General features: G+C 50.7%; 1 protein-coding gene across 1 annotated transcript; it reads right to left on the minus strand.

Annotated features, from left to right (window-relative positions):
• Positions 1-3,874: 3,874 nt before the first annotated feature.
• Positions 3,875-23,216, minus strand: Rpap1 (RNA polymerase II associated protein 1). The gene is made up of 24 exons (XM_051144430.1): positions 23,019-23,216; positions 22,441-22,589; positions 22,096-22,185; positions 19,581-19,701; positions 17,149-17,370; positions 15,286-15,465; positions 13,891-14,006; positions 13,581-13,679; positions 12,744-12,845; positions 12,399-12,566; positions 11,999-12,181; positions 11,748-11,882; positions 11,098-11,268; positions 10,337-10,494; positions 9,835-9,993; positions 9,490-9,691; positions 8,900-9,009; positions 8,530-8,725; positions 8,198-8,350; positions 7,843-7,985; positions 6,226-6,982; positions 4,331-4,507; positions 4,147-4,206; positions 3,875-4,058 (listed from the first exon to the last, which is right to left on the minus strand). The coding sequence occupies exons 1-24, from the start codon at positions 23,197-23,199 to the stop codon at positions 3,909-3,911; spliced, it is 4,182 nt and encodes a 1,393-aa protein (XP_051000387.1). The 5' UTR covers positions 23,200-23,216; the 3' UTR covers positions 3,875-3,908.
• Positions 23,217-24,440: the final 1,224 nt, after the last annotated feature.

The following is a 24,440-nucleotide window of genomic DNA, read 5'->3' on the forward strand; positions in this document are numbered from 1 at the left end:
GTTTATAAACTGTCCCCACTAAGGCATTATTGCTTGCCCTCTGACAAGGCAGAACATCCAGTACCTCAGAGACACCACTTTCTGGGTTTGTTGCACACAGTTCCATTGTCCTGTGCACAGCTCCTTACTGCCATGACTGGACAGGGTGTCAGAAGACTGGAGCAGGATAGCTCACACTTACAATCCAGCACCTGCTAAGTGGAGACAGGAACTAGTGTTCAAGTTTATCCTCTGCTTTCAAACTGGGTGCCAGCCTGGGTTACACGAGACCCTTCTCTCAGAAGCTAATGGAAATTTTACAAAGATCAAAAGAATCAAGGGCTGGCATCCTCAGGCAATGCAGACCAGTGCAGCCACAGTCCACTGCCTACAAAGCCACACGGAATGAAACTTCTGAAGCCACAAGATGACACACACTGAGAGGGCCACTAGAATCAGCCTTCTGGTCGTGTGCATATTGTCTCCTCTGTCTTTTGTTCAAAGTGCTCATGTTAAGTTAGGCATGGTGGTTCATGCCTGTAATCCCAGCACTTAGAAGGCTGAGGCAGTAGGATTATTACTAATTCCCTCAAAACAAAAAGGCCTGGTGGTGGTAGCACATGCCAGCACTCAGGAGGAAGAGGCAGGCAGATCTTCATGAGTTCAAGGCCAGACTGGTCTACAAAGGGAGTCCAGGACAGGCAGGAGCTACACAGAGAAACCCTGTCTCAAAAAACAAAAACAGAAACAAATACCAAAAACCAAAAACAAACAAAAAAAAAAAAAAAAAAAAAAAAAAAAAAGAAGAAGAAGAAAGAAAGAAAAAACAAAGCAGAACCTCCCTACAAGAAAAAAAATATTTTTAAAAAATAATTTCTTTCTTTCTGTGCATTAGTATGAATGTGTCAGAACCCTTGACTGGAGTTACAGACAGGTGTGAGCTGCCATGTGGGTGCTGGGAATTGAACCTGGGTCCTTTGGAATAGCAGACAGGGCTCTTAACCACTGAGCCATCTCTGCAACCCTCAGAATAAATCTTTAGCAAAGGATTTCCTCAACCATCTACAGAAGAAAAGAGGAAAGAGATAGGACATCACCTGGTAGTAGTGCTAATTTCTACTCCACGGGTGTGAACCAGTCAGGATACCAAAATCCCCCATGGTCATCAGCCCTGCACAAATAGACTTGTGTGTTCCCTGCCCCCCTGTCATCTGCTGGCCTACAAAAGGGAAAAAAGGGGTTACAGAAGGATGTTCCTTAGGGAGGGAGCACACTAAGAGCTTCTGCATCAAGATGAGGGAGAACAGGGATGGAGAAATGGCTCAGTGCTTAAGAACATTCAGTACTCTTCCAAAGGACCCAGGTTCAATTCCCAGTAAGGGGCATCAGGCACACACATGATGCACAAACATACATGTAGGCAAAACATCTATACACATAGTTGTAGCCAGTGTTTCTGGGATCCTTACTCTCTCTTCCATCCTTATTCCAACCCCCCCAACACTAGGAAGGAGAGAAAAGCTAGAGGGAAAGGGAGAAATTGTTGTTAGACTACTTCCTGCTGATCGGGGGCATCAAGTTCCTTACGTCAAGTTTGATCTTCCGGGTTTTCAATTTCTTTTTTTTTTAATATTTTATTTAATTTTAATTTATGTGCATTGCTGTGAGGGTATCAGATCTTGGAGTTACAGACAGTTGTGAGCTGCCATGTGGGTGCTGGAAATTGAACCCAGGTCCTTTGGAAGAGCAGGCAGTGAGTGCTCTTAACCACTGAGCCATCTCTCCAGCCCCCCGGGTTTTCAATTTCTTATGTCTTCCTGCGTGACCACTTGACAAACTGCAACAGCCACCAGCAATAGCAGCAGGAGGTGGGGCAGCAGCCACCACCCCCCTCTGGGCTCTAGCATTTATATTTGTACCCTCCCAAGAGTCCCCAGAATTCCAAATGTCATACACGTGCAAAAACTATCTGCAGCTGGCAAAAATCATGTCCCTGATAGAGCAAGAGGCAAATTATAAACTGCTGTGGACAATCTGAAGCAGCCCTATATTCCACAGCTAGGATTTAACAAAAATGTATTCCCATAACATTTCTGTATTTTATTTATTTATTTATTTATTTATTTTTGAGACAGGGGTTCTCTGTGTAGCCTTGGCTGTCCTGGATTGCTTTGTAGACCAGGCTGGCCTCGAACTCACAGCAATCCACCTGCTTCTGCCTCCCGAGTGCTGGGATTAAAGGCGTGTGCCACCACCCCCCAGCTTATTTTATTATTTTTTAAAAGATTTATTTATTATTTATCCAGTACTCTGCCTGCATGTGTGCCTGCACACCAGAAGAGGGCACCAGATCTCATTATATATGATTGACTAGGAATTGAATTCAGGACCTTTGGAAGAACAGCAAATGTTTTGCCTGCATGTACACGTTCCCTCGAGATGAGGGTGCCAGATCTCACTATAGATGGTTGTGAGCCACCATGTGGTTGCTGGGAATTGAATTCAGGACCTCTGGAAGAACAGACAATGCTCTTAACCTCTGAGCTGTCTCTCCAGTCTCAACACTGTATACTTAATAAATAAATAGATCTTTAAAAAAAGAAAAGAAAAACAAAGCCAAAAAGCAAGCAGTGTGATGACACATGCCTATAATCCCAGCACTTTGGAGCTAAGGGCGGGAAGATCAGCTCAATGGTACCTGAAGCTACATATGGAGTTGAAGGCAGCCTGAGCTACATCTTGAACTACATGAGACCCTGTAGAAAATAACATAGAGGGCCAGTGAGATGGCCCAACAAGGTGTTTGCTGGCAAACCTAATGATCTGCCTTACATCCCTGGAACCCACACAGTGGACAGAAGGAGAAAACAGACTCCTCTAAGTGCCTCTTTGACCCTCAGCCCCTTACACACACACACACGCACACACGCACACACACACACGCACGCACGCACGCACGCACGTACGCACGCACGCATGCACACGCACACACACACTGAATAAAATGTAACTTAAAGTTAAAAAGCTGAGTGCAGTGGTGTAAATAAAATGAAATAAGACAGTTTTTGTTTTGCTCTACTCTCCCTAGTCATAGTGCTACTAAGGGAAGTCCACTGTGTGGTGCTGGAGGACGGCTTAGGGGTTAAGTGCATCCAAGTGTGGTTTCTAGTGCTCACAGCAGGCAGCTCAGAGCCACCTACAACCACAGCTCCAGGGGATCCAATCATCTTCCTGCTCTGTTCACATGCCATCCATCCATCCATCCATCCCTCCATCCATACACATTAAAGAAGAAAAGGCCACTGAGAACGGCGTATGAAGAGCACTCCATCAGGCTGGTGTTTGGCTTCACCCTGCACTTCCAGGGGCCTACAGAGTTCTCCAGGAACACACCCACTCCCGAGAGCATTGTCACTGTCACAAACTCCGAGGACACACATTTGCTGTCCCCAGATGGAGATTTTTTTTTAACCTCCCACCTCTCTCCTCAAGATAATCCGACCTTGCTACCAACTCTGAAATGACAAAAACCAGTCCAGATTACTTAGACTAGAAAAGGATTTATTTCAGTGTGTAGCAGGGCAACCATACACGCTGGCCTGGTGGAGACTGGAGGTGGGTGAGGAGAGCTGTATTCAGACTGTCCTGTGCCCGCCATGGAGTAAATCGCAAAGCCACCCTCCACACTAGCACAGCCCTCAGAAGCCCCAGATCCTGAGCTATAGTAATAAGAGTCCCTTCTGTTTTGTTTTTGTTTTTGTTTTTTTTCCGAGACAGGGTTTCTCTGTGTAGCTGTGGCTGCCCTCAGGAAGGCAAGCCTTGTGTTCTTTGTCTCCCACTTCCCCTTATGACATGACGCTCTTCTGCACGAGCAGACCTCTGCTGGCCAGCCCCAGGAGAACCTTCGTCTCCAGCTGGTGGCAAGTGCCCTACGTCTTCACTCCTCCTTTCTGGAGCACCTCGGTGGGCAACGTCTGAAGGTGCTGCTGCCTCAGGTGAGGTAACTGGGAATACAGCTCAAAGCCCTCCAGGAGGCTGGAGTTGGGGAGCTTATAGCGGAGGAGATGCAGCCGCAGCCGCTGTAAAAAAGGGCAAAACCACCAAGTGTGTTGAGGTTTGATTCCTCAGCCCCTGTAGCTTTTACCTTCCTCGTACCCACAACACTACCTCATCTGCCAACAGCCATGTTTTCTGCAGCATGCTCCTTCTGGCAGCTTTCACCTCATCCTAGGAGCAAAAATGGGAGATAAGCCAGGGCCTGGTACCCACAGCCGGCTTGCTTAACCCTCACCCCATCCCCAACTGGTCCACCAGCTTCCTCCCTCCCTCTGAAGGGAGGGATGTGACTTACTGAGCTCTTTGGGTCTTGGGAGAAGATAAAACTATTGACATGAGCCACAGCTACAGTGTAGAGGACGGGGCACCAGTGTGGGCGGAGTGCGCCAGTAACCAGGGCCCGGAAGTAGAGCTGAAGGAGAGCCAGGCTGTCTTCAGCAGGCTCTGTGTAGCACTGCAGAGGCACAGGCAGCTGTGACAGAGAGAAATGAGACGCTGAGGGCCAGGGTGAAAAGGTGCAGCAGCAGCAACAGTGACTGTTGGTCACATGGACACCTCCCTTCCTTAGTGCATGGAAGAGAGCTGAAGAGCAAAGACTAGTGCTCAGAGCCTGAGCATGCATAGGGCCCTGGGTTCCATTTCCAGCGTGCGCGCGCGCGCGCACACACACACACACACACACACACACACACACTACTGATTTTTTTCCCCTGGTTTTTTGAGACATGGCTCTGTGTAGCCCTGGCTGTCCTGGAACTCTGTAGACCAGGCTGGCCTTGAACTCACAGCAATCCGCCTGCCTCTGCCTCCCGAGTGCTGGGATTACTTACAGGCGTGTGCCACCACACCTGGCTCCAGTATTGAATTCTAAAACTTTTAAAAATAAAAATATTATGGGTAACTATAAAATTCTTTAAATTTTTAAAATTTATGTGCAGGTGTACATGCTCATGCATGCACCAGAACTTGAGGACACTGGGTACCCTGTTCTGTTTTTCCGCCTTACTCCTTTGAGATAGCATCTCATCGAATGTGGGGCTGGGATGGCAGCCTGCAAGCACTCTATAAAACTGAGCTAGCATCCTTAGCACCTGTTGCTATGCAGACTGTCTGGTCTGTAGCCTAGTCTGTAGAGCCCAGGCTGTCCTTGAACTTCTAACCCCAGCTTCCTGAGAGACTGGGGTTATAGGCCTCTGTCACCAGGCCTGGTTCTCTTTACTTGTGGGCTGACCTTTGACCTGATCACTCTTACAACTTCACTTCATGGCAAGTGCTCCAGAGAAATTGCTCAAAAATCAAATTCTCCCCAAACTTTAACACCAGGTCAACCTCTTTCCTCCAAACACCTTTTCCTTAAGGGAAGTCCATGCTGATCTTTTACATTTTTCTCTGAATTCTGACTTAATAGGCCAAGAATCTGAGTAATTAAAAACTATGATTTAAGCCAGGCAGTTGTGCCACACGCCTTTAATCCCAGGACTCGGGAGGCAGAGGCAGGTGGATCTTTGTGTGTTCCAGGCCAGCCTGTTCTACAGAACAAATTCCAGGACAGCCAAAGCTATACATAGAAACCTTGTCTCAAAAATACAAAACAAAACAAAAACAAAATAACAAGCTATGATTTTTGATTTTCAGTTTTAGCATATTTTCATCCAGACTGTAGGAGTTTACAAGCAGAAGCCAAACCTTGTGAACAACATGAGTCCCTGCTGGGTGCAGCCTTTAATCCCAGCACTGAGGGGCAGAGGCAGGTGGATCTCTGAGATCGAGGCCAGCCTGGACTCCAGAGTGAATTCCAGGACAACCAAGGCTACACAGAGAAACCCTGTCTTGAAAAGAAAAACAAACACTAATAATATGAATGCCTACTCCACCAGATACCGTGGTAAGAGCCCTTCTCCTCTCTACCGTCTTGATACCTTCAAAGAGATACAATGAGGGCCCGAGGCCCAGCAGAACCCCACACCACACAGGGCCACCCCAGGGTCCAGTGCAGGGGCCCTAGGCAAGCCCCACCACCACACAGGGCCGCCCCAGGGTCCAGTGCAGGGGCCCTAGGCAGGCCCCACCACCACACAGGGCCGCCCCAGGGTCCAGTGCAGGGGCCCCAGGCAGGCCTCACACCACACAGGGCCGCCCCAAGGTCCAGTGCAGGGACCCTAGGCAGGTCTCGACAGGCTGAGAACATACCTGAGTCAGAGGCAGGCCAAGTGCACGCAAGACTCCCACATGCTCCCCAAAGAGGGCGAGGCGCAAGGTGACACTGAACCGACGCTGCAGAGGAAGGAGGACCAGAGCACCAAACAAATGGTCCCCAAAGGAGACGGCCTCAAAATGGTCCAAGAAGCTGGCATAGAGATCAGGAAAAGAGGTCAGGCCAGGGAGCGGGCAGTCCAGGTTGAGGCTTGGCAAGACTTGGGGCCGACAGAGCTGTGCCAAAAGAGCTGCCACCAGGTGCTGTATGGGAGTCTCTCGGAATAGCTCGCTGTCCACCAGGTACACACACATGAGCCGTGCCAGGCGGGCGGCAGGAGGCACAGCCCGGAGGGCCTCAGGGCGCCAGCTCTCTAGAACGAGCACCCACTGTAGGACCCGCGTGGCGATGCCTACAGATTCAGCAGCAGGCAGCCCAGAGGGAATATCTGAAGCCTGGTGGTAGAGATCTATCAGCGGCTGGAAGGGCCAGTCAGTGGGCAGCAGTGGCCCCTTGGGCACAGGCAGTAGCAGGCTTGAGACTCGCAGCGGCTCCCCACGGTACAAGGCTTGGGAGGTCCGCAGACCGGCGCGGGCTGGGGAACAGTGGGCCAGGTAGCAGCTGCGGATGCTGGGGAGCTCCCGACAAGCTTGAACGAGGAGAGCTCCTCGTCTACACTGAGGCTCCCCACTGTTCCCTAAGGACAGTCCATCAGAGAAGTCAGCTGCCTCTGGACCCCCTGATGCATTTTCCCTGTAACAGGAACCAAAAGCCAAAACTGAGGCTGGAGCCACAGCACACAGACAGCTGTCCCGGTTCTCCAGGGTTGCCACATTCAATCCTGTGCCTTTCTGCTCCCCTCACAGCCTCTCACACCACGGTATTGCAGAGCAGTTAGGAGATGGGACAGAGGGCAAGTGCTGGGACCACAGGCGTGCATCACCAGGCCAGGCGCCCCTTGAGTCCCAGCCTCACCTGTCAACAGGTGTGATACTGTTCAACTCTGTCCCTAGCTTATGTAACAGGTTTGTTTTTGTTTAAGATGTATTTATTTATTATGTATACAGTGCTCTGTCTACATGTACACCTGTAGGCCAGAAGAGGGCATCAGATCACATTATAGATGGTTGTGAGCCACCATGTGGTTGCTGGGAATTGAACTCAGGACCTCTGGAAGAGCAGACAGTGCTCTTAATCTCTGAGCCATCTGTCAAGCCTTTTTTTTTTTTTTTTTTTTTTTGGTTTTTCGAGACAGGGGTTCTCTGTGTTGCCTTGGCTGTCCTGGACTTGCTTTGTAGACCAGGCTGGCCTCGAACTCACAGCAATCCACATGCCTTTGCCTCCCAAGTGCTGGGATTAAAGGCATGCGCCACCACCACCTGGCCTGTAACAGTTTCTTAGCTACTGTCATGCTGTCAAGTCTTATCATTATCAGATGGGATAAAGGTTAGTAGTCCCACCTTCACTTTACTGAGGGAATAACAAAATAAGTGTAACATGTGAAGGAAAGAGACTAAAACCAGGTCTCCTGGTTCTATGATGCTGCCTTGTTAACAAAAATTAGCAGCATCCAAAAGTGCCAAACCCCGGAAGCCTGAAGCCCCTGGACTTACGGCATGAAGTCCAGTCGGAACACACAGCTCAGCAGCAGGTCTTGGGCGAGGTACTCACTTCCTGGCAGCAGGCGGCTCAGCAGGATCAAGGCCAGAGCATGGTGGAGAGCTGTTCTGGCTGCTGCCTCTGGCTGCACTGTTGCCTAGAGGGGAAAGACAAGGCAGGGGTCAGTGCAGGGAGGGCAGCAGGGAGAGCACAAAGCAGAGAAGAGTGAGGGGACGAACAGAAAGATGGAAGCTGGAAACCAGGGAATACGGGCTAACGTCGAGCCGCATGGCCCAGTAGAAAGAGCACAGGCAGCAGAGAGGCAGGAGAGAGCATGGGGTGGGGCTGACCCTGCACACAGGGACCCACCGCTTTCTGGGCTAGGGAGAGCACCATATACTGCAGGTGGTACTCGTGGCGCAGGGCCCAGGCAGAGAAGGGTGTGAGCTGTGGGGCAGGCACAGGAGCCACACACTGGAGAAAGTAGTTCTGGAGTCCTGGTGCAGTCAGCACAGCGGCCAGCTGAGGAAACATGTCTGTTCAGATCTAGAAATTGACTCTGATGTGTTCTAGGGCTCCCCAGATCGCTGCCCCTCCCAGCCACTCAGAAAAAAAGAGGCTACCTTTCTTCTGGACATCTCCCTCCTTTCCTACCGTTAGCTTGTCCCCAGCCTAGCCTCTCACCAGGCATCAAGGCTTACCTGTCCACAAAGGCCCTTGTGGGTCCGGACCAGAATGTTGACAAGAGAGAGGAGGGCGGTGAGGAACGGGAAGGGTGAGGCTGTGCCAGCCACACTGAGACGGGGACAACCTCCTGCACAGCCCAGTGACACAAGGCTGGGGAGAGCTTCAGGGGCAGAAGCACAAGACAGCGGGTTGCAGAGCGGGGAACAGAGCCTGCAGGGAGAATGCAGTGCTGAGGGGAGCCCAGGGTTGCTCCCTGCTGGGAATTTGGGTTCCTTCAGGCCCCTGAAGGGCCACATCCTAGGATGGATTGGGGAGACCCAAGAGCCCCCCGGGAGAGAAGCTACCTCCATCCCACAGTTCCCCAGGTGCCTACACAGAACATACCTTAAGGCATCCCACAGACTGCCCAGAGAAGGCTGGCTCAGCAGTGGCAGTAGGACCTCATCCGACAAGCACTCCATGTCCTGAAGCCAATCTTCTGGGCACACGCTTGACTGGAGGACCAAGGTGTTCACTGAACCGATGGGCCAAAATACCCATTTTCCTAGCCCTAAATACCCAGACCACTCCTACCATGCTAAGGGTCTCAAAAACAAATCTGTTTGGAAGCTTCCAAAGCCTGACCTTGCTGAAGGAGGGGTAGCCCTGAGCTTACTCTAGTATATAAAATCTACGGTGCCTGAGGAGTATAGACAGAAGCTGGGCTGCTGCTCAGGGTCCCAGCAACATGATTCTTGAAGGCTCCACTGGGAAACAGAATTAGAAAAGACAGGTAGGAGTGCAGAGGTGAGGGTAGGGCTCAGCAGAGAGGCAACTGTCTAGGGTGTGTAAGGCTCTGGGTTCCACGCTCAGTACCACATCTACAAAGCCACATAAGAGGGGCGCGGTGGGGAAGGTGGCAGGAGAGAAGAGGGGAAGTGGAGTAGGGACAGGAGAAAGTGGGTAGGGCTCCAACGAAGGAAGGCTGCACTCACCTGCTGGCTCCAGGCCTGGTAGTAGGCACCCAGGAACAGAAGGCAGGCACTGGGCACTGGGCCCAGGGCACACCACACATCGGGTCTGGGTAGAAACTTCAGGGTCTGCTTCAGACATGGCTCGACCAGTGGCTTAAGTCCAGACACCTGCGTCCAGGTGACTGCGGAAGGTGTGGCTGACACACAGTACTCAGCAGAGCCACTGCAGGAGTGCCAGAAGGGGCAGGGTAAGGGTCTGGCCGCCTTACTCCCCTCAGCAACTGCCACCCTCCCTGTGGAGGGGCATTCCATCTGTCCTGGGGTGGCTGCTGGCCGTGCCTGCTGGCAGGCTTGGAACTGGCCTACCTAGTGGGTTCAGGGTGTATGCTGCTGGCAGCCAGGGTCAGCTGGGTAAGAAGCGTGAGCAGAGAGGCCATCCGTTGCATGGACAGGGGCTGTGGGGGACGAGCGCTGAGCTCTGTAGGCAGCGTCTGCAAGGCCCGAATGAGTACTGGGTACAGCTCCCTGGGAAAACACAACTGGCTTCACTGTGTGAAGAGACCAAGATGAAGACACAAAGCACATCCTGCCAGGAGCTTCAGGCTGGTGAAAGAGGAGGAGGGAGAGCCCCAGCACAGAGACATGTGTGCAAGGCTAGGTCCTGAAAGGTGGCAAGGACAAACCCCGGGAACTGACATCTGATTTCCCCAGCAAGTAGGTCCCAGCTCCCAGGCAGGTTCACACCTAGCAGACATCCCTCATGTTCCTGGCCTCCCCTTGGGACCTTGAACAAAGGTGGAGGGAAGCGGCAGGTCAGCCTCGGGATGCGGAGCAGCAGGGCACTGTAAGGAGCCTGTCCTTGCCTCACCTGTAAAGGTCACCACCCTGGCCATAGGAGGCGGCCACGGCCCACAGCCGGAAGGCCTCAGTGCTCAGTGTCTCTGCTTCCTCAGGGGGCAGGGCCAGTTCCTGTGGAGCTTCAGCTATGAATCGGCACAGGCGGCTCCTGATGTCAAAGTTGCTCAGCTGGAGAAGAGACAGTGTGGGCATCGGGGTCATGCAGCTGGTCCTGGGTCTCTTGGAGAGAGGCTCAAGCTGTTCCTAGTCTAAGTCCCCGTGACGCCGCAGGGCCCATGGCTCTGGGCAGAGGTGAGAGAACCTTGACTCCTTCCCTAGTCTTTTCTTCTTTAGCATTGATTTGGGGCTACAGGCGCTCGAATGTCAGAAGTGCATATGGAAACCAGACATGACGAGTCATCCTCCTCCTCATCCTCCTTCCATGTGGGTCCAGAGACTGAACTCAGGTTATCAGGCTTAGCAGCAAGTATGTACCTGCTGAGCCACCTCACCAGCCAGCGTGCTCCCTGCTGGCACTTTTCTACTTGGCTGCAGGTGTGATGAGCACTGTCTGCATGCAGCACCTCCGGACAGTTGGGGTCAGGAGCCCTCCCCACATCATGACTCCAGAACAGGCCCAACAGACCCAGGTGACCAGTTTCTAAGCAACTGGACCAGAGAGGAAGAGGAGGATGGGATGAGGTAGCCATCCAGAGTTCAGGGGTCATGCCTAACCCAGGCCAAACCAGCCCTGTCTTATGCCCTCTATCTCTCGCCCTGCACTCTGCTTACCAGCCGGGCAGCAATATTTCTCCCAGCTGAAGCCAGGACTCTAAGCAGTTTCATGGCAGCAGCACAAGGCACTTTGTATAGACTGGGAGTAGGCCCCACCCCAATGGGGGACCAGCTGGTAGGCAGGAACTCTTGAACTATGGTCTCTATTAGCCGAGGACACTCCAGAACCTGCAGGAGACAGGAGGAAAAGGGAGGCAGAGAGGAGCAAGATGAGGTCCACCATCTGGGCACAGACCACAGCGTGTGCTATAATCTCAGTACTCAGGAAGCTGAGAAAATATTTCCACAAGTCAGGCCAGCCTGAGCTACAGTGAGCTCTAGGCCAGCCTGAGCTATACTGAGACCCTATCTCAAAACATCAGCCCCAGGCTGGGCAGTGGTTGTGCACACCTTTAATCCCAGCACTTGGGAGGCAGAGGCAGGTAGATCGCTGTGAGTTCGAGGCCAGCCTGGTCTACAAAGTGAGTCCAGGACAGTCAAGGATACACAGACAAATCCTGTCTTGAAAAACAAAAACAAAAACAAAAAACGAAACCAAAAAACCAGCCCCAACAAAAAGTAAAAACAAAACAAAACACCATAAAACAAAACAAGAAAAGGATCCTGTGGGGCTGTTTGTCCATTTGTTGCCCTCCTTTGCTTCTCACCCTCGTGGCTGATTCCAGGGAATGCCGGGCCAGGCGGATAAGCACAGCCAGGGTGTCAAGGACCACAGAGGGTCCTGGGCAGGTCACCTCCAGCACATAGCGAAGCCGAGGCAGCAGGTTGGTAGCCAGGAGCCCCTAGGACTCAGAAAGAAACCCATTGCCATATAAGGGGACACCCAGGTCTTGGTGACCCCTCTTGCCCAACAAACCTGCCCTCTAGGTCAAGGAAGGGAATGCAAATTGCCCTCTACCTTGATGACATCATGCCTGGCCAGGTCAGGCGGAGGGCGGCTTCCTTCCTCAGGGGTCTTCTTCTTGGCCTTTTCTGTTGGGGATTCTTCATCCTCATCTTCATCCTCTTTGTCCTCCTGGCTAGGCATCAGAGGGAACACCGAAGCTCCGTGATACCAAGAGAAGCTGCTGTCAAGGAGCTCCTGCCAGAGGAGGGCAGAGAGGGAGGAGGCAAGAAAGGGTGCTAGGACACGGCAAGACTCTCCCTCTCTGACACACGTCAATGGCAGGAAGCAAGGCTCCTGAGCTGCCACCTGCCACCCTCCTCTCTATCCTGCCTGCAAAGCTTTGGCAAAGGGCATGCCCAGAGTGAGGGGCGGAGCCCTGTTACCTCTGAACCCACTCCTACCCCTGACATACCTCATCTCCAGGAGCTACTAGCAGAGTGCGAAGAGCCCGAACGGCTGCTGCGATGACACTGTCCACCCTGTCATCCAGGGCAAAGCGCAGCAGGAAGAGGAAACCAGCATCCAAGAGGAGGCGCAAGATACTGCCCTCCAGGCGATCCCCAAACTCACCAACCTGGGCCTTGGGGACAGGAGGATTAGACTTTTTTGGAGCCGCAGGAGGTGCATAGATCCTTTGCTGACACTGAGCCTGCATTTGCCTCCCCCCAAGCCTGGCCCACTGTGAAAAGGAAAAGTCTGGGATCTCGGAGTGAAGGATGGGCTGGGCTAGATGGGACCAGACCCGCAGTCCACTCACCCTGTTGATGATCTGGGACAAAACATGTAGTGCTAGTGCTCTCTGCTGAGACACTTGGCTACGGGTCAGGTGGAACAGCTCCTGGAGAGAGTACCCTGCTCTCTGGTGCAGGGACAAAAAGTCAAAAGGAATCAAGACACCGGGCAGTGCCTCCTAAAGACTCAGAAGGTAAAGGCAAGATAAACAAGTGATATCCAGGCCTCGCTCTCCCGGGAACCTCAGGCTGATGAAAAATATAGGACATGCGCACAGCAATGGTGACATAAAGCAAACGGGTATGATAGCCCATGTATAATTTCCAATCAGAGGACAGGTGTAGAAAAGGAATTGGTCTTGGTGGGTGGGTACAGCGTCAGTGGCCCAGCATGGAATCAGGGTACAGGTATAGAGTACAGGTACCCTTTAGAGTGAGCCATGTCAGGCCGTGAGAACAGGGAACCATGTGGAGGCATCAGCAGCGTGGTGCACAGGACCAAAGGAGGCAGAGCTCAAGGGCCTGTGGACTGCCCTGCCAGGCTGAGGAACTGGGACCTTATTCTGTGAGCAAAGGAGAGCTGGGGAGTGTTCCAGGATAAGGGCTGGCGTGAGTTAGGCCAGAGGAGGGCAGCCCCATGAGGGAGGAAGTGGCCTGAGGGAAAGCACCAAGGCCTGGCTGTTGAGTTCCAGAACAGAGTAGGAGGAACAGTATTTTAACTCTAAGGAACTGAGTAAGCGCAAGACCATGGGCTGGGACAGGACACACAGGAGGCCAAAGGCAGCTGGCCAGAGCTCCTTTCCTGCACAATTGTTAAACATCCATTAAGCGCTGCCCCACTCTCCTTGGGACCCATGCCTTACCTCCGCCTCTTCTCCGTGGTGGTGTAGGCCCAGATGGGTGGGCAGGTCCACGTCAGGTGCCAGGAGCTCTCCCTGAAGGCTGAATCGGGCTTGCATTCTCTACGAGAAAGAAAAAGACGGGGCTGGGTGCAGCAGTGGCTCCTCCGTACTCGATCACATTTAATCTCAGGCGTTTAGGATCAGGTCAGGGCTCCTGTGGCCTTAGAGCCAGGCAGGGTGATAGGAGAGAGGCCGAGAGCCAAGAGGAACTATTTCTCAGGCCCCAGTTCCGGACAGAAGAGCAGCAGCCCAGCCCACCTGTTCCCCTCACCTCCTTCGTCCGCTGCTGCCGGAGCGGGGGCAGGTCCTGGGTCCAGTGCAGCTTTTCCAGCTCAACAGTGTCCATATGGAGCCACTCTTTGTGGGGGGTCATGGGCAGCGTCAGTACTAGGGAGGTAGAAGCATAATGTTCCTCCAGGGGCTCAGCTCACATGTCCGTAAGATCCCAGCTGGGCCCTGCACTGAACCTAGCAGCATCTCCCCTCGGCTATGGCTACATGGTGTGGCTTGAGGGCTGCAACCCCTGGCAACTGGATGAATGCTTCAACTACGCAGACACGGCCAGTTCTGGCTCCAGCCTTGTGCTGACTCCAAAGACTTGTCTGAAGAGGAGAAAAGGAAGAAGAGGAGGGACAGAAAAGGAAGACAGGCACCACATGCCAAGGGAAGTACAGCAGTCCACTCTCTGGAACCAGCCCTCTGAAGGAGCAAGCGAACAGGGACAAAGAGGAGGAGGTAGCTTGCTACTCCAATGGGGGCAGGATGTGGAAACACTTCTACTCTACCCTCCTGCTCCTCACCCCACCCCACCCCACCCCCACTCAACCTGCCTGCCTGGCCCAGTGTCCTCCAGGAGCAGCAGGTTCCGGCTGTCATAACTCAATTTCCTCTTTTGTTAATCCCTAATGGAATAATCTAGTTTCTGGGAAATGAGTGCTTCCACTGGCCTCTGCTTCTGGTCTGGCATGTCCGTAGTCTTCTCCCCTTCCCCTGGCCCTGCCATCTCCCCCTCCCCCCAACACTGAAAGAAAGGGATTAAAGCCAGAGCAGGAAGATGGCTGCGTAGGGAGGGAGCCTCAGCCACACCTGGCTGCCCCCATGGGTGTGGGCAGAAGCAGTGGTAACAGAGTGCTTGCAGGAAGACGTGCACCAGCAAATGAGGAGCTAAGTGAAAGGCGCTAATGAAGAGTAATAGTCCATATCCAAGGGCAGAGGGCATCTCTCTTCCCCATCAGCAGGCCAAGGACAAAGGACATTTTTTTCTACATTTTCTGTGTATGAGGATAGGTGTGTGTGTGTGTGTGTGTGTGTGTGTGTGTGTGTGTGTGTGTGTGTGTGTGTGTACACGTGTGTATGCAAGTCAGAACACAATCGGTGGGAGTTGTTTTTCTCTTCCACCATGTAGGTTTCAGGGTTCTAACTCAGGTTGGCAGGCTTGGGAGCAAGCACCTTTATCCTCTGAGCCATGTCCTTAGTCGGCTCCTCTCTTTTGTAGCCGTGGCTGTCCTGGAACTTGAGATATAGACATCAGGCTGGCCTCAAACTCACAGATATCCACCTCACTCTGCCTCTCAAGGATGCTGGAATGGAGGGGCTGTGCCACCACACCTGGTTACTTTTTCCTCTCTACTCCTATCTACAAAAAGATGGTGTCTCTCCTCCAAACCTGGGGCTCTTGGCTCCAGCTTCTCCTCCATCTTGGGCTCACTGGTGGAAGCTGATGTGATGGGCTCTTCTTTAGCGACAGGACCTGAGCGTCTTCCTGGGCTCTGCTCCATCGAGGCCTTTGTTCCTGTTTGCTCCCGGCCATGGCTATGAGATCTCAAGAAGGCAACCAGGCTGGGGTCTAGGGTGGAGGTGGAGAGAGTCAGAAGCAGGGGTGGGCACCCTGGCCTCCTGCACAGCTGACCCCTGCAGAAAGCTCCCCATCTCTGGGTGCCAAGAGCAACACAAACTGCTTCCCAGCCTTGGCCCAGGTCCCCTGCACTCTGTGGCTCGGTAATGACCCTGCCAGCCCACACCTGTGTAGCCCCGGGCCTGCTTATCCTCATGCCCCATGCCCTCCACAGTCCTCTGGCACAGGTTCCTATGCCGGAACCTCTGCTTGCCACCAGGTCAGCAGTCTCAAGTGGCTGTGGGAGAGAACAAGTGACTACAGCTCAAAGGAAAGCACTTAGCCAAACAATTTCTTTCATTTTCTCTCAGTCAGTTCGTACATACATTTACTAAAAACTGAATACATATCACACAAGCACTCGTGTAGAGTGGGGAACAGGGCCGACCAGAAGAAAGGTCTGGCATAGAATGTACTACAGTTCCACCAGAGAGAGTATGGCCGAAATAAAGCACAGTGTGAACTACACCAGGTAGTTCAGTCATACATAATGGAGCAGGCGTGGCTAGACCACTCAGAAGCACTAAATCTTGGATTTAATCCTACACGTGTCTCTATCCATTCTGTAGGACTGGACACAAAAAGCCCTTTGCAAGCATGTGCAAGGCTCTGGGTTCCAACTGTAGCATTCCCCTCACCCCCATAAATCGTTCTATGTTCCCCACAAGCTATATGACTTGTGGAGAATTTTTTCTTTTTAATTTCTGAGCCTCATATTTTTTTCCTTTGAGGACTTTTTGGGTTTTTTTTGTTTTGTTTCTTTGTTTTTTTTCGAGACAAGGTTTCTCTGTGTAGCCTTGGCTGTTCTGGACTTGCTTTGTAGACCAGGCTGGCCTTGAACTCACAGCGATCTGCCTGCCTCTGCCTCCCGAGTGCTGGGATTGATTAAAGGTGTGCATCACCACACCTGAGAAATTTTTAGTTTTAAGTTAGTACCAGCGTGTGGGGAGGTAACATGTGCCATGGTGTGCATGGAGGTCAGAGGACAACGCGGTGGAATCAGGTCTCTTCTACTTTTCATGGGTTCTGGGAGTGCAGCTCAGGTCAAAAGGCTTGCTCACAAGCACCGTTACCCTGTGAGCTGTCTCATCAGCCTCAAGCGTTCTGTTCTTGAGGAAGGGTCTCACAGAGCCAGGCTGGCCTCGAACTAGCCATGTCGCTGAGGAGGAACTCTGTTCTTCCTTCCGTTGCTTCCCAAGTGCTGGGGTTACAGGCCATGCACCGCCCTGAGCACCAGAGCCAGTTTGTTCATTAGTAAAATTAAGTTAATACCATATCTCTCCCAGGAGTAGAGGAACAGTTTAAGGACAAAGAAATGCATGAAAGTATTCAGCATACAGCTCATCCATCTCCCATGCCACCAAATAAATAAATAAATACTCACAGCATGTCTGCTTTGTACTTGTACATACCTTAGTGGCTCACCACTTCCCTCTACTCCTTTAGGGGTTAGAGGTATGGGTTCAGTGGTAAGGCACTTGCCTAGAATACCTGAGGGCCAGAGTGTACGTACACACACACACACACACACACACACACACACACACACCACAGCCTAGCACTCACAGTAGGCCTTCCCTAGCAAGAGGCAGCCTCTGCTTAGCTTGCCCCAGCAGGAAGGCCTGGCATCCATACCAAGTTGAGCCAGTAACTGCTGCTGCTCCTTCCGGATCTCATCAGGATCCATGGCTTGCAGTCTTGCTACATTCTCTTCATGGATGGTCTGGACTTCCTGCTCAGCTGCCTGGCTCCTGAGCCCCTTCCCTGTGATCAAATTCGGTCTGTGGAAGCCATGGCTAGGCCTTGCAAGCTGGCTGTCATTGTCCCTAGAGGAGGGCGTGTCACAGGGCACAGCACCTGAAAGAAGTGCACAGTCAGTTTTATCTCCTGGTTCTACCGAGATCCTCTGGTCTCTTCACTTAGACCAGTGATGGCCCTGGGGCATCGGTGGACACAGAATGGACACCACACAGCCCCCCACACTCTGGGGAGGCAAGGTGACATTCATTTTTCCCTTAAGACCTATTGAGGTGGGAGCCGCAACTAGAGAGAGGCCTCAGTGCACGTGTTGTTCTTGAAGAGGACCCAGATTCGGTTCCCAGCACCCACATGGTGGCTCACAGCCGCCCATAACTTCAGTTGCAGGAAATCCAACTCTCTGTTTGGAATTCTGAGGGCACCAGGTGTGCATGCAAGCGAAACACTCATCCATATAAAATAAATAAATCTTAAAAAAAAAAAACCCAACAGACTTCTATGGGAAGGCAGCCCTGAATCTCCCATCAGACCCGACACAGATCACCTCATGCTCTTCACTGCTCACTCACACCACTCATGAAAACTGGATCAATAATCTTTTTTTTTTTTTTTTTTTTTTTTTTTTTAAGGACAGGATTTCTCTGTATAGCCCTAGCTGTCTTGGACTTGCTATATAGACCAGGTCGGCCTCAACTTCACAGCAATCCACCTGCCTCTGCCTCCCTGAGTGCTGGGATTAAAGGCGTGCGCCACCACTGTCCAGCTGGCTTAAGAGCTTTACTGTCTCTACCAGACAATTTGAACGCCCACTCAGTCTTTTCCCCTTTCAATAAAAAGTCTTGCTATGTATCCCAGGCTGCCCTTGCCCCTTGATCCTCTTGCCTCAGACTCCCATGTGCCTCAGCTGGAAGGGACTGCCAAGGAAAGTGCCATGAAAACCTTCATGAGCAAGGCACCAAGACACGCACAACACGAAAGCCTGGCTTGGGTATCTAGCCACACATGTAATGTAAAATGATATATGATGCTGTGGGTTTTCCTTAAGATTGATTTTATTTTTAATTATGTGTGTGTGTATTGGGTCTGTGTGTGGGCATGCCATGTACACATATGTGCCACTGCTCAGGACCCCTAGAGTTGGGACTACAATAGCTGTAAGCTGCCTGACGCAGGACCCAGCTAGCAATTAGACAGAGGAGGGTCCCCTGCAGGAGCACTCGCTCTTTACTACTGGGCCATTTCTCCAGCACCGCATCTTGGTGTTTTTGTTTTGTTTTGTTTTTTCCTTTCTTTTTTTGTTTTTTGTTTTTGGTTTTTTGAGACAGAGTTTCTCTGTCACCCTGGCTGTCCTGGACTCACTTTGTAGACCAGGCTGGCCTCAAACTCACAGCTATCCGCCTGTCTCTGCCTCCCGAGTGCTGAGATTAAAGGCATGCGCCACCACTGACCAGCTTGCCTTGGCTTTCAATTTTGTAGATGACACAGCTTTCAAGGATTAGTGGCAGAATTAATTACTCACCCGCCCTTAGTAGTTTCTAAAATCAATTAAAAGTATGTTTGAAGGAGCTGGAGACGGCTCGGGAGTTAAGAGCACTTGCTGTTCATGCAGAGGTCCCAGGCTCAGTTCTGAGCACCTATATGGTGACTCACAGCAATCCAAATTCCAGTTCCAGGGACTCTAATGTCCTTTTCTATCCTCAGAGAGCACCAAGAGTGCACATGATACATACATATGAATAGGCAAAACACAAGCACACATAAATAAAATCTAGACAGAATTTTTATTTTTACCAGTATATTTTTCCTTTTTCTTTTTTGTTTTTCTTCTATTTTGTTTTAGAGAGGGTTTCTCTGTGCAGCCCTAGCTGTCCTGAAACTGGCTCTATAAACTAGGTTAGTCTCAAACTCTCAGAGGTCTGCCTGCCTCTGCCTCCCAAGTACTGGAATTAAAGGTGTGCACCATCACTTCCCAGGAAAAATTTTTAAAGAAAAGAAATAAATGTACATTTACAAGGCTGAGGATGGAACAGAACTCTGTTGTCTGCATGCACATCTTTGCTAGGATACAGGAAGCCCTGGGTTTGATCCCTATAACCAGATAAATTGGGCATGATGGCACACGTCTGCATTTCCAACAGTCTAGAGGTGGCAGCAGAATTTTAAATCACCGTCCATTACGTGGTGAGTTGAAGGCTGGACTGGCATACACTAGATCTTGTCTCCGCCCCACTCCATCACTACTAAAAAGAATACATTTCTGAGAGACAAAAAAGACCAAGCTGAAGCAGTTTCAGCCCAGCAGCACTCACCCTGTGATGGGTCTTGGTTGGGGACAGCTTGCTTAGCTGATGAAACTCTGCTTTCTGACACCCTCCTTGCTGCAATCTCTTGGGCAAAGATGCTCCTCTTACCCGATGCTGCCAGTTTCGCCTACAGGGCAAAGAGAAAACCCCAAGTTGTTGATATTAATTACTTGTTCTTTCCTTAGCTCCTTAAACCAAGGCTCTGGAACAAAGAGAAAAGACACTTTCTCAGAGGAAGTAGGCCTTCGGGGGTACGTTGGTATGGTGATATCTAAAAACCCAGTACTCTGGAGGGACAGGCAGAAAGAACAGGAGTTCAAAACCCCCTCTGCTACTCAGCAAGTTTGAAGCCAGCCTATGAGAAATGAGACCTTGTCTTTAAAAAAAAAAAAAAAAAAAAAGCCCAGCAAGATGGCTAGGTTGGTAAGGGTACTTGAAGCTCGCCAACATGGGTTTGATCCATGGGACTAACATGTTGGAAGGAGAGCACGACTCCTACAGGTTTCCCTCTTATCTCCATGCCCAGGCATGAACACACACACACACACACACACACACACACACACACACACACAGTACATGCTCTATAAGCATGAGGACATGAGTTTGAATCCCCATACCCCATGTAAAACTGGGTACAATTGGCACATAACTGTAATCCCAACATTTCTAAAGCAAGATGGGAGACAGAAGCAAAGAATTCCTGGAAATGCAAAGGCCAGCTAAGGCTACGTGTGGTGGCGCACGGCATTAATCATCTCGGCACTTGAGAGGCAGAGGCAGGGGATCCTCTGTGAGTTCGAGGCCAGCCTGGTCTACACAGTGAGTTGCAGTACAGCCAGGGCTACACAGAGAAACCCTGTCTCATAAACCCAAACAAGAACCATAGGCCATCTAGTCGGACATGCAAAGCAGTGAATAACAAAGAGATGCTATTTTTAAGAAGGTAGAGCCAGGAAATGACCCCTGAAGTGGTCCTCTGACCTCCAGAGCTCACACATACAAACATGTGCACACATATCACACACACATATACGTACACACACCATAAGAAGGGAGAAAACAGAACTTGAACTGTGGGTGGAGCTCAAGGAGCCTGCCCAGCATTAGGAAGCCCTGGATTCAATTCCCAGCACTGCAAAAAAAACCAAAGCAATGCCAACACTTGGGAAGGCTGAGGCAAAAAGACACTTTTGTGAATCTGAGGGCCAGCCTCCTACTCAGACAGTCTCAAAAAAAACAAAAAATAAGTAAAAAGTGGGGTGGGGCTGGACAGATGGCTTAGTGGTTAGGAACACTTGCTGCTCTTGCAGAGAATTTCAGTTCAACACTCCTAGAGCTCACGAAGTAGCTCACAACTGTTCGTTAACTTCAGTTCCAAGGGATCAGAAACCCCTTTCTGATCTCCATGGACATCAGGCATGCACACTGTGCACAAACAGACATGCATACAAGTGAAGCACTCATACAAATAAAAGCAAAAAAGAGAGCTAAGGTCTCTTGAACTTGGTCTCCCCCTCTCTCTCTTTTTTTTCACCCGAGGTACAGTTTCTCTATGTAGCCTTGGCTGTCCTGGACTAACTTTGTAGACCAGGCTGGCCTTGAACTCACAGAGATCCTCCTGCCTCTGTGTATCGCCACCCCTGGCTTTCAGGCATCTTTATTTATTTATTTATTTATTTATTTATTTATTTATTTATTTTTGGTTTCTCAAGACAGGGTTTCTCTGTGTAGCCTTGGCTATCCTGGATTCACTTTGTAGATCAGGATGGCCTCTAACTTAGAGATCCATCCATCTCTGCCTCTCGAGTACTGGGATTAAAGGTGTGAGCCACCACTGCCTGGCTCAGGCATATTCTTAATTAGTGATTGATGGGGAGGGTCCAGCCTACTGTGGGGATGCCGCCCTGGGATGGTGGTCTTGGGTTCTATAAGAAAACAGGATGAGCAAGCCAGTACACAGCACCCCTCCATGGCCTCTGCATCAGTTCCTGCCTCCAGGTTCCTGCTCTGATGGAAGTGTAATTGAAAATAAACCCTTTCACCCAGGTGTGGTGGTACATGCCTTTAATCCCAGCACTGGGAAGGCAGAGGCAGGCAGATCACTGTGAGTTTGAGGCCAGCCTGGTCTACAAGTGAGTCCAGGACAGCCAAGGCTACACAGAGAAACCTTGTCTCGAAAAACAAGAAACCAAAACAAACAAATAAAAAACAAAAACCCTTTCAGGCTGGAGAGATAGCTCAGCAGTTAAGAGCACTAACTACTCTTCCAGAGGTCCTGAGTTTAATTTCCAGCAACCACATGGTGGGTCACAACCATCTATAATGAGATCTGATGCCCTCTTCTGCCACGTCGGTATACATGCAGACAGAGTACTCATACGTAAAATAAATAAATAAATCTTTTTAAAAAATAAAAAATTAATAAACCCTTTCATCCTTCAGTTGCTCTTGGTCCTGGTATTTTGCTACAGCAATAGAAGCCCCGACTAAGACTGCATCTGAGGTGACTCCTGCTTACCTGTCTGTCCTGTGAGCGATGGAACACAGGTGGGAAAGCAACACCACTGGGCACAGGCAGAGTCACAGTGACTGAACTTGTATCTCGTTCCTGTGGCAACGAAGGCAACAACACACAAAGCAATGGAGACGCACAGCTTCTCCAGCCTGCACCCTGTTCCAGTGACCCCGTGACCTCATTCCAGGGGTTCATGACCCTGTGCTGGATCCAGACTAGGTGGTTCTAACCCAGCCCCAACCTGACTGAGGGGTGCTAAAGTCTAGCTTTCTGCAGCACCCTCTGCTCATAAACCCTGTTCGCTCCCAAATGGGATGCCTTCCCCCACCCGGCTGGGCTGACTCGTACAATGATCTTAGACAAGACAGTGGTGATGTGCTGATCATGTCTGCTCAGCCTCTCCTCAGGGTCTTCATCGTGAGGCAGGTGGTGGCCAGGGTTAGGCTTAGCTCTCTTTGCAGGAGCGGGAACCAGAGCAGGGGGCAAATCTGGGAGATCTGAAAGAAAAAGGATCCAGGTGTTGAGTATATTCAGGCATTCCTAAGGAACCATCAGGGAACGAACAGAAGCCAGCTGCTCCGGGCCCTGGCTCCCCCTGTGCTACTTAGGGTGCGACATTTAACCTCTCTGAACCTCAGCTTCTTTATCTGTATAATGGAGCTGCAGAGCTGGGTGTGGGGTACACCTGGCATCTCAATATCTGCAGAGGCTAAGAAGATTGTCACAAGTTCAAAGTCAGATTGTGCTCAACAACCTAGAGTCACAGCGGAGTCCCTTTCTCACAGACAATACAGAATACTTAAAAACAAACAAACAAACAAATAAAAACAAAAAAAATTTTTCAGCAACAGTGTTACAGTTGGAGCAGAGTTTAGCCACCTCAGGCTGGCCCCTCTCCCCTCAGGCCCTCGCCTACAGGCACTCACTGTCCATCTGCACCACATCCCGACGGTCCAGCGGTGGGAGCCCTTCTGGCTGAGCATCACCAGGCCTTCTACTTCCTTTCACCAGCTGCACGGCTGGGGCTGCACCAGCCTCGAGGAACTGACTCTGGAAGTGCAGTAGGTCCACCTCAGACTCCCCAGGCTTTGGTCTGGACAGCATCATGACACTGGAGCTGTAAGTTTTGTATGACTTCTTCTGGCACTGCTTTGTGGGTAAGAAGCGTTCCTCTCATTCACCCCTAAGAGCAACAAGACAGCAGCCTTTAGACCTGAACACTAACTACCTTGATCTTTTTCATGAGTTAATATGAATCCATTCCTCATTGCCATTTCTTTCTCTATCAGCCCTCCCCGCCACCAATCTAGTAAACTGAGTTATAGCCAAAGCAAGGGTGTTCGCACATGCCTGTATCCCCAATACTTGGGAGTGAAGGCAAGAGGGTAAATAACTTTTGCTAAACAGTAACTTCAGAAACCAGCCTGAGATACATGAAACCCTGTGTCCACAAGTTTAATCCCAGCACTTGGGAAGCAGAGGCAGATGGGTCTCTGTGAGTTCAAGGCCAGCATGGTCTACAAAGTTAGTTCCAGGACAGCCAAGACTGCATAGTGAGACCCTGTCTCAAAAACAAAAAAACAAACAAACAAACAAAAAACCACGACGGGGGCTGGAGAGATGGCTCAGCAGTTAAAGGCACTGACTCCCCTTCCAGAGGACCCAAGTTTAAGTCCCAGCACCCACATGGCAGCTCACAACTGTCTGAAACTCCAAGATCTAACATGTTCCCATAGGTATACATGCAGACAAAACACTAATGCACATGAAGGTAAATAAAATAAAACACACACACTTCTTTTTTCTTGGTTTTTCAAGACAGGGTCTCTCTGTGTTAACCTTGGCTGACCTGGACTCACTTTGTAGACCAGGCTGGCCTCAAACTCACAGTGATCCGCCTGCCTCAGCCTCCCGAGTGCTGGGATTAAAGGCGTGCGCCACCACGCCCGGCTTTTTCATACACACACTTTAATCCCAGCACTGCAGTGGCAGAGACAGGAGGGTCTCTGTGAGTTTGAGCCAGCCTGGTCTACAGAGTGAGTTCCAGGACAGCCATGGCTACACAGAGAAACCCTGTCTCAAAAATAAAAATAAACAAAACGAAACAAAACACAAAAGAACAACCAAAAAGTTAGTATAGACAATTTAGCTAGTTTACACTCTGTGGGTGACAAAACTCTCAAACTTTTCTCAAATTATATGGTGTTAGTAGCAATCTTGTATATATACTAAAACTTTGTATATATACTAAAAAGCCACTGATAAAAGATAAACTTAGCCAGGCGTGGTGGTGCACGCCTTTAATCCCAGCACTTGGGAGGCAGAGGCAAGTGGATGGATCTCTGTGA

Source organism: Acomys russatus, chromosome 4 (assembly GCF_903995435.1).
Source record: "Acomys russatus chromosome 4, mAcoRus1.1, whole genome shotgun sequence".
Taxonomy (NCBI): Eukaryota; Metazoa; Chordata; class Mammalia; order Rodentia; family Muridae; genus Acomys; species Acomys russatus.

Coding starts and splice junctions, on each gene's coding strand:
- Rpap1 (XM_051144430.1), bottom strand. CDS start 23,199: ATGATGCTGTCCAGACCAAAGCCTGGGGAGTCTGAGGTGGACCTACTG. Junction 22,186..22,440: donor CTGTCTTGTCTAAGATCATT/GTACGAGTCAGC, acceptor TCGTTGCCACAG/GAACGAGATACAAGTTCAGT. Junction 17,371..19,580: donor CAACCAAGACCCATCACAGG/GTGAGTGCTGCT, acceptor CACTTCTTTCAG/GTGCTGTGCCCTGTGACACG.